The sequence below is a fragment of the Pygocentrus nattereri genome, chromosome 16 (assembly GCF_015220715.1).
Source record: "Pygocentrus nattereri isolate fPygNat1 chromosome 16, fPygNat1.pri, whole genome shotgun sequence".
In the NCBI taxonomy this organism is placed as follows: Eukaryota; Metazoa; Chordata; class Actinopteri; order Characiformes; family Serrasalmidae; genus Pygocentrus; species Pygocentrus nattereri.
Genome location: NC_051226.1, coordinates 37,114,499 through 37,124,498, shown reverse-complemented (window position 1 = coordinate 37,124,498; position 10,000 = coordinate 37,114,499). Strand labels below are relative to the sequence as shown.

Genomic DNA, 10,000 nt, shown 5'->3' with positions numbered 1-10,000 from the left:
TAGTTTGTCAGCTACAGTTTTGCATGAATTTCTGAACGTCATATTGCAACCAATGTTGACTTTGCCAAAACAGTTGTCAGTGAATAACCCAACAGGTGAAGAAACAGAAGCTCCTCAACAAGTGATTGAAAGGATTTAAGCCATTTCACCTTCACCATTATTAGATTATTTAACTTGTTTTCAGACATTTATTACTTGTTTTGAGTAATTTTATTGTATAAAAGTCTCATATTCTATTGGCAGATCAATTTAATTGTTGCATTATTTCTCAAACTAAGTAAAATGATCTGCTAAAGGAATAAGACACTTTTACTAGATAACAGTGATATATATATATATATATATATATATATATATATATATATATATATATATATATATATATATATATATATATATATATATATATTTATATATATATAGATAGATAGATAGATAGATAGATAGATAAATAGATAGATATTGCTGTTGTTGGAAGAAAACCTCATATCTCCAAAATGTTCACTTCACAGGAGAAGGAAAACCCTACTTTAGTTTTAATGTAAGTCAGTGGAACCAGAGTTTTTTACAAGTCATTTTTAGCCTTTTCTTTTGATCCATACATGAATGTTTTACAAAATATAAAGTGCCAAAGGCATGGTCAAATTATGTCATAAACTGAACAATGCCAAAAACGGAGATAAGAGGTTTTGTATGGACAGTAGGACAGTAGAGATTTTATATATGTAGCATTGTATAGTATATATAACGTGACAGCTACTTCACGACATTAAGACCTACAGTAGATGGAACGGGCTATAACACTAACACTGGAAGACCCCGGGGTAAAAATCACTACGTATGACGTGTCCTATGACGTATGCGCTCCTTGACTTGCCTGTAACATGGGAACTCCACAGAGGATGCCTCAGGCTGACCTTCCTCTCTGACCATCACCTTATCCAGGAACCAACCACAGCCTCCGCCCCTCCCGTCATGACCAATCCGAACCCTCCTGATCATACCCAGACTTACGGCTTCTATCAGGAACTCATCTGCCTGAGAGAGAGACATATGCATTGAGAGAGAGAGCGAGAGCGAGAGAGACATATGCATTGAGAGAGAGAGAGAGAGAGAGAGAGAGACAGAGACAGAGACAGAGAGAGAGAGAGAGAGAGAGAGAGAGAGACAGAGACAGAGACAGAGAGAGAGAGAGAGAGAGAGAGAGAGAGAGAGAGAGAGAGAGAGAGAGAGAGACCAATGACCAGCGTTGACCTTCATTTAGAGAGCAGGTTATGAGATCAGCGACTATTACTCACATTGCCTTTTTCGAACTTGTTGACGTTGTTCTTGCTCATGAACAGGAGCCTCTCTCCCGTGTCCCCCAGGTCCCCAATTATGTTTAAATACACACTGGCATCTGTCCCACTGCCACTGACATTCCCCGTGCAGACCGTCACTCGATACTTCAGCACTGAAGAACACAGCAGGTAATATAATACAAGAAGACATATAAAAATATGATATAATTATAAATATACATATAATGTCTGTAGCCCTTTACATTGTAAAATTCAAAATGAATGGACGAAGCGATATATACATTTATAAATGTATGTATTATTAAAAAATAATAAGGCCTTTTGTGTTTTGGGAGGCTATAAGAGCTACAATCTACAATACATTTTTAGCTCCACTATGAGCCACACAATTTTGACTGTTCTGTAAGTAGTTGCTGGGTTCTGTAGTTTTGTGGCTCTTTTGTAGTTCTCTTACGTGGCAGTGGCTCTGGCACATGGACACCAGTAGCTGGCAGTTCTCTGATGATTTCATTGTCATCCTCGTTGATGTCCAGCCAGCGATTGCAAGCAAAGTTATACTTCTCCCTGTTCAAGGTCTTCATTATTGTGACCTGTACGCGCGCACACACACACACAGACACACACACACACACACACACACACACACACACACACACACACACACACACACACACACATTTATTGTATTTAAAAAACATTTTTATTGCAGTAGTTGTACATGATTACTTGATGTAAAGAAATCCCTATCGCCTGTCATTGCTCACTAGCAGCTCAATACAGAATTGCAGTATAGGATAAGAGATACTTTTTTAGTCCCACAAACGAGTCCCATTTAACTCATCCGTGAAGTGAAACACCACATAAACGCTAGTGAGCACACACACACTAGGGGGCTGCGAGCACACTTGCCCAGAGCGGTGGGCAGCCCTATCCACGGCGCCCGGGAAGCAATTGGGGGTTAGGTGTCTTGCTGAAGGACACCTCAGTCATGGACTGTCGCCTCTGGGGATCAAACCGGTGACCTTCTGGTCACAGGGCTAGTTCCCTAACCTCCAGCCCACGACTGCCCCAAATTTCACACAAAGTGAGACAACAGCCTCCTAGATAATCTGAAACTGAAAATCTTTCAAAATAATGTTAATAAAAATAAACTGAGTCAACTTCTGTTCTGCTGACAGACCGGCCACAAGGGGGCCTACAGACAAAGAGTACTGACTACTGTTGGTAACACTTCTGCGTTCTACATTGTAGACTGGGGGTGAATCGCTGCCTGGGTAGGTGCCCTGCACTATACCATAAGAGAGTCCCTGGGCAAGACTCCTAACACTACCTGTGTAAAATGATCAAATTATAAGTACCTCTGAATAAGAGCGCCTGCCAAAATGCTGTAAATGGATGATGGACAGGTGGGTAAATAAGTGAGCAGATGAATGTATGGACTTATAAAAGTTCTCACCCTGCCCAGATGCCAGCCAGAGAAGGGATGTCTTTTCTCATGCCAGATCCTCAACTTCCTTATCTTCCCAATATCAGGCATTTCAATCTACAGCAGCCCAGCAGGAACAAAGTACAGTGAAAAAGAACCAAACAAACATTAAACCTGCACACCTGGTGTAGTTTATAGTGGTGGAAGACACACACATGCAGGTAAACTGTGGTACCATGAACTTGTCGCACTGCGACTGCTCGAAGCTGTCCGATTTGCTCTCCAGCTTCGTCTCGTCACTCTTGCCTTTCTCTCCGTACACCTGCAGGAACACCTGGGCGTCCGTACCCGCCCCTTTCATATCGGACGTAAAGATCCACAGAGACCATGGTAACTCTACAGTTTACACAGAAAAAGAGTGTATATTATGGACACGTGTTAAAAAATGAGATTTTCAGGAAGACTTTTTTGGCATCGTGGCTGAGATGAAACCGACAGCAGCAATAAATCAAAACTAGAAAAGTGCAGAGTGACTGTGCAGCTTAAAACTTCCCTGGTGTTGCAACTCAAGCGATGGTTAGATGGTTGCTAAGTCGTTGCTATGGTATTTTAGGTGTTTTCTAGGGCGTTGCTAAGTGGTTACAAAGGTATCCAAGGTAGCTGTGGCGTTACTAGATGAATGCTATGTTATCCCTGGTGGTTGCTAAGGTGTTGCTAGGATGCTGCTGTGGTATCTTAGACGGCTGCTAGGATGTTGCTAAGTGGTTAAAGATACGCAGGTTTTGCTAAGCAATAATGTTGTTCCAGGTGGTTGTTAGGGTGTGGCTATGTGGTTGCTGTAGTACTGGAGGTAGTTGCTATGGTGTTGATAAGTGGTTACAAAGATATCCAAGGTTGCTATAATGTTGCTTGATAGTTGCTATAATGTTTCAGGTAATTGCTTAGGTGATGCTAGATTTTATTATTGGTGGTACTATTAGGCGGTTGCTAGGGTGTTGCTAAGCAGTTATATGTTATTGCAGGAAGGTGCAAGTATATTGCTTTGTGGTTGCTAAAGCATTGGAGGTGGCTGAAAGGATGTTGTTAGGTGGTGGCTATGGTCTCTCTGGTGGTTGCTAGGAGGTTGCTATGGTGTTCCACAGCATATGGTGTTGCTAGGGTATTATTAGGAGCTTCCAGGTGGTTGCTAGGATGTTGCTAGGTGGTTGCTGTGGTATTCCAGGAGGTTGCAACGGTTTCTGAGGTGGCTTGTATCACGGTGACCTCAGAGGGGTGTACAAACAGACCAATGCAAAGAAAAGGCTAAATTTGCGTATACAGACGAGTAAGACAAAAGCACATGAAAGGTCAGAAGTACAAATGTCTCACTCTTCTGTTTGCGCTGACGCAGTGAGACCATCTCATACAGCTCCCTCTCCACTAAACCATCTCCTTCATCTTCATCCAACCAGCGGCCACACGGGAACACCTGCTCAATCCCCGTAAACGGGCAGTACACTGTCACCTGAAAGAGAGAGAGAGAGAAAGAGAGAGAAAGGGAGGTATCATGGCTTTCATTGCATTTTTCATGCATCTATACACAGATACACCTAATTTGGTTGAGAACTGATATAGAAAATGTTTCTAAAAAAAAAAAAAAAAAATATATATATATATATATATGTAATTATTTGTATTACAATATATAATTCATTGACTGTTCTAAATACTCTGAATATTTCAAACAGATAAAACATTCCTTTTGATGTCTATAACATTAAAATTTACTCTGTATTGGTAAAGAAATGAAAATGATTAACATGACAAGTGATCCCAAACTTTTGCATGGTAGTATACAAACCACACACACACACACACACACACACACACCTTCTCACAGTACCAGCCACAGCCGATGCCGGCGTTGTCTTGCCCGATGGTCACTCTGCTCAGGGGGCTCAGCAGAGAGAGGATCTCTACGTTAAAGATGTCGATCTGAGCGCGCTCAAACGTCCCACCTTCTAGGAAAATCTTCCCACTATTTTTGTTGCCCTTGTAGCCGTGCATCACCAGGTGGATCTTCGAGTTAGTGCCTGCACCCCGAATGTCACCCGTCATCACCTGGACGTTATACACGATCGCTGCGCGCAAGAAGAACACACACAACAACACCTATGTAATCAGTTCAAATACATGTAACATCATGGGGTTCCTCAGGGCTCAATGTTAGACAAATTCATTTGAATGATTTAGGAATCTAATGTTACTTTCTCTCTTCATGTCACATACATTTATGTACACTTGCACCTTACCCATCGGTTGTGTGGCTCCGACCACTACATCCCTTTGTATTTTGCCATCACCTTCGGAGATGTCGAACCAGGCATTAACAGGAAACTCATACACCTCCTTATTACCCATGTCATCTATTACCACCTGAAACACAAACGTAATGAGTCATGATCACAAATACAACACACAGACCAACCGAGTGTCAGTGTGGCACTTATTATAAAACAGATCGTTTCAGTCCTAAAGTCTGATTGGCTGAGTCGCATTCAAAGGCCAAATACTGAAAATAATAAGTGGTAAGTTGTGCATTATCTGTATTGATATCTAGATAATGTCCAGACAAAAAACACAATGTGCTCCACAATGTAATAAAGTACACAGAAAAAACATTAAAATAATTCAAATAAATAGCAATAATAATAATAATAATAATAATAATAATAAACAAGAGAAGCCTAAAAAACATGTACATAAAACAAAATCTAAGCCTACAATCAAAAAAATATCAGTTGCTTATAAGAGTGCCATAATAATAAATATACCCTCAAATATTAAATAAGCATCGATATTTCTGAATAATTAAACAAAGTTGTTCAGAGTGATTTGGTGTAAAATGTTCTGTTCTAGAGAACCTTAGCTAGTCAGAACTGTTTATAGTGGTGGTGATAGGAATCAGACATCTGAGAGCTTTAATGCATCTAGCTCTATCACAAAAGACATTGTTTCAAGATCGTTCTGAGGAGACTTTGGCCTAAAATATAGCTTTTAAATCTGTTTTGGGTTCCCTGGTGGTTTTTGACAGTAAATAAAATGTCTATATTTGCGTTGTAGTCATAGCGACCGCCGGTTCCCATCACCACCACTGGAAAGACATCAGAGTCTCTATAATGAACCATTTAACGTATAAAGTCAACAAAGGCTTTACAGGATTCCTATAGAACTGCAGCATATAGAAGTTCAGAATATGTCGCCTGAAGGTTTTATAAGCATTAAATGTCTGTGTGCTGCCGTAGTTTGGTGCTAACATAACACTGCAAGTCCCATAAAGATGTCAATGGGAATTAGCATTTATCACAGCAGCAACAGATGTTTAAAGTACAGCAGAACCTTTCGTGGCTGGCTAATTCTGTGGGAGGTGAGGAGTTATTCAGCAAGCTGAATCAAAGTAACTCTTTTATGGAAAACTTATCGACTAATTCCGTTTTTTTTGCGGTAATTTTCTGCTTTTGCTTGAGTCATTGCTTTATTTGTCTAAAAATATAAAGAAATGAGTATAATAGAATAATGTATTCAATTCTCAAGCGACACATTTTGCCATGAAACAAGTTAAGTCTACGGAGCACTGCACTAGTTCAAATTGCAATAACATTAAAAAACAATGAAGTATTCAAACCTCGTATATTTACAAATATATTCTTATTATCTATTTAAACTCAAAGCATTAACAGATATTTATAAGCTAACAATATAAAACCCCATCATTTATAGGGTACTTTCTGTTGGGAGGTCTCTGTCGCAAACCCCAACCCCTATGTTTACATTTACTTGTGAAAATATTTGTTACGATGTCAACACAGATCAGACGCTCGCAGATAAAAGGACAAGGTTGAAGTTTACTTGAGGTTTTGATGGATGTACAGAGCGCGTAATCAGAACAGGCGAGGCTCAGAACCAGAGAGCAAGAAAACCGAAACAAACGGGACGTCCAGGGAGTAGCTAAAAACCAGTCCGAGTTCAAGAAGCAAAATCTCGCACAGGATCCAGCGAACAAACCAAAAAGAGCAGGTCTGAAATACGAAAAACAGGTCATGCATGAAGGAACCTACAAACAAAGAACGCTCAGTACGCAACGAGAAAGGTCAGCAATACTTCACAAAGTTCTGCGCTAAAGCCCGGCTTTATATACTAACTGACTCAATGAGCTGTACTAAAAAACAGGTGTGAGAGTTTAGAACTCTGGTGAGGCTGAACGCTGAAATGAATGTTCATTGGTTGATGGCGGTGGAGTAGGAGTCACGTGGTCTCCCACTGATTCATGGGAGTTGGAGTCCTCTGGGCCGTTCAAGGACTCAAGTGATCCGAGTAAAAAGGAACAGGTGGAGGAGTCATTTTATGGTTTCTTTTAAATGAAGCTGAAAGATTTAGATTCGTCATGAGGTTCATTTAAAATAGGCAGTGGGTGGAGCCTTATTTTAGCCATGCCCCTTCGTTTTAGAGCAGAAAGTGAGGCTGCGTCCCTGTCCCTCATGACCACACGGTCAACAGCTAGACCCCATTGCTTTGGAGTAAACGTGAAACATTAAGAACTGTCCCTAACGAAACACGTTTTTTCAATGAAGTACACATTTTAGAGTTTTAATGAAAAATCGGATGCTTTTTATGTGTGACCAGCTGTTCACAGCTGTGTTTGCTAATCACGTACTGTCTACCGTTTTCGAGTTCTTCTCAAATTGAGCTAAAATTGTCAGCACCGAAACATTTGGCAAAGTTTTCGGCAGTGTTATGATTGTTGAATCATTCGTTTTCGTAGAATAAACACAATTAAATAACGTATGGTTTTCAGTGTACAACCTCCAAATGGACAGCAATCTGAGTACATTACTGCGAGAGACACTTTGTTTCCATCATCTGAGTAGTCCAATTTTAATCAGCTGCCGTTTTAATTAAGCTAATTCAAAGCAAGAGCGCATTCTGATGGTGATGTACAGCACGCTTGTGTGTGTGTGTGTGTGTGTGTGTGTGTGTGTGTGTGTGTGTGTGTGTGTGTGTGTGTGTGTGTGTGAGAGCTTGTGTCCCTGCTACATTATCATGTCATGCTCTCTTGCGCTGGCTCCTGAGAAAAGGTCTCATTAATCTAATCAAAACTGCATGAATTAAAAATCACCCAGAAGGCCTATGAATTACAGACACGCGCACTGAACAAATGAATCATTAATTAAGTGTGTGAGAGTGTGTATGTGGGCTGATATGCACACACATGCATGTGCAGAATGTGTGTGTGTGTGTTTTGGTGCATATGATAAATGACCAGCACACTATAAATCCCTGTTTGACTCGTGCTTTTTGTATGCAAGGCCATCTTCTTCCAGGTAGGAGGAAAATAGCTTTTTAATCCTCCCAGGTTCAAACTGTGACTCATTAAGTCAAAATAATAACTTATTTAACTTTTATTATAACTTAAGATTTTGGCTTTGTGAGTCAATGAGTGTGTTTCCATGCACATAATAATCCGGTAACTGCAGGAAATCAGGCTGTGTCAGTTTTCCGACCAACGCGTTTACATGCACTTCAGATCAGACAATGGGGAAACTCCGGGACGACAGGAGTCAGACAATCAGATTTCTGCTCAACAACCAGCCAATAGACTCACAGGAGAATACGGGAAGTAAAACTCAAACTTGATGTTGCCGCTGTTTTAAAACATTGCGCCGCTTTATCTGACAATATAAACCTACATCATCTAGAAGATGAAGAATATTTAAATCCTTCATTTCATCAAGCATATAGCCAATTTCAGTATGGCTCCAAAAGTGTTTTGCTGCGTCTCGCTGGGACGCTGCCCGTTTATTTCCGGTACCGCAGTCTGTTTTCACACATGCTCAGACTGACGAACCCGAAAGAAATCAGAGTAAGAGCTCACAGCACTGAGAAATCTGATTACTGGGCTAAAATTAAGCCTCTTTCTCAGATTTCTTAATTAGATCATCATAATCTGATTACGATTGGATTATTGAGTGAATGCAAACGCACTCACTGTGTACGTGTGATGTAATGCGTGTGTGTACCTTATCGCAGCCCCACCCAGCGGAGGAGCCCTTGTTGTTGTGTCCGATAGTGATTTTTTGAAGTCGGCCGAGGTTTGGGGCATCGATGGTGAACTTGTCCTCGTTCCCCCTCTCGAAATTATCTTTCCCCTCGCTCACAAGCTTCCTCTCCCCTGCACACACATGGAGACATCACACGGAGGACAACACACTTCATATCTCTTCACAGATGATTGCTGAAGTGCACCCCAGCACACACATACCGGTATCTCCGTGCTCTCCGAAGATGGTCAAGTAAACATCTGCGTCCGTTCCACTGCCTTTGACATCCATTGTGAAAACACTGGCTATGTACTTGTTTTCTAAAAGACAAACACACAAGCACAATCAGAACTTTGTCTTGATGTAAGTGTTTACACACACACACACACACACACACACACACACATACTTTGTTACCCTGTTCTTCAGTGATCAGGACCCCCATGGACCCTCACAGAGCAGGTGCTATTTGGGTGGTGGATCATTCTCAGCACTGCAGTAACACTGACATGGTGGTGGTGTGTTAGTGTGTGTTGCGCTGGTCTGAGTGGATCAGACACAGCAGTGCTGCTAGACTAAGAACAGTCCACCGACCAAAATATCCAGCCAGCAGCGTCCTGTGGGCAGTGTCCTGTGACCACTGACGAAGGACTAGAGGATGACCTACACAAACTGTGCAGCAGCAGATCATCTACAAGGTGGCCTGACAAGGTAGCAGTGTCTAACAGTGGACAGTGAGTGGACAGACTGTTTAAAAACTCCAGCAGCACTGTTGTGTCTGATCCACTCAGACCAGCACAACACGCACTAAAACACCACCACCGAATCAGTGTTACTGCAGTGTTGAGAATGACCCACCACCCAAATAGTACCTGCTCTGTGAGGGTCCATGGGGGTCCTGACCACTGAAGAACAGGGTAACAGAGTATCAGAGAAACAGATGGACTACAGTCTGTAACTGTAGAACTACAGAGTGGAACTATACAGTAAGTGGAGCTGATGAAGTGGACAATGAGCGCAGAAACAAGGAGGTGGACTAAATGAAGTGACCAGTCAGTGGAGTCACACACACATACACACACACACACACACACACACACACACACACACACACACACGAGTCAGTCATGCATGCACACCGAGAAATGTAAGATGCCCCTTAATCTTCTCTGAGCCCTTTTCCATCTTCAATTATC

At 41.5% G+C, this 10,000-nt stretch overlaps 1 protein-coding gene across 1 annotated transcript in view; it reads right to left on the bottom strand.

Moving 5' to 3' along the window:
* Positions 1-10,000, bottom strand: part of LOC108439563 (lipoxygenase homology domain-containing protein 1) — a 50,071-nt gene that overhangs the window by 36,744 nt on the left and 3,327 nt on the right. Inside the window, exons 3-12 of the mRNA XM_037545790.1 lie at positions 9,026-9,124; positions 8,784-8,935; positions 5,019-5,142; positions 4,597-4,847; positions 4,096-4,231; positions 2,963-3,123; positions 2,758-2,844; positions 1,756-1,891; positions 1,299-1,453; positions 878-1,038 (exon numbers count right to left, since the gene is read on the bottom strand). Of these exons, the coding sequence (XP_037401687.1) occupies positions 878-1,038; positions 1,299-1,453; positions 1,756-1,891; positions 2,758-2,844; positions 2,963-3,123; positions 4,096-4,231; positions 4,597-4,847; positions 5,019-5,142; positions 8,784-8,935; positions 9,026-9,124 (1,462 nt within the window). The remainder of the gene's footprint in view (positions 1-877; positions 1,039-1,298; positions 1,454-1,755; positions 1,892-2,757; positions 2,845-2,962; positions 3,124-4,095; positions 4,232-4,596; positions 4,848-5,018; positions 5,143-8,783; positions 8,936-9,025; positions 9,125-10,000) is intronic.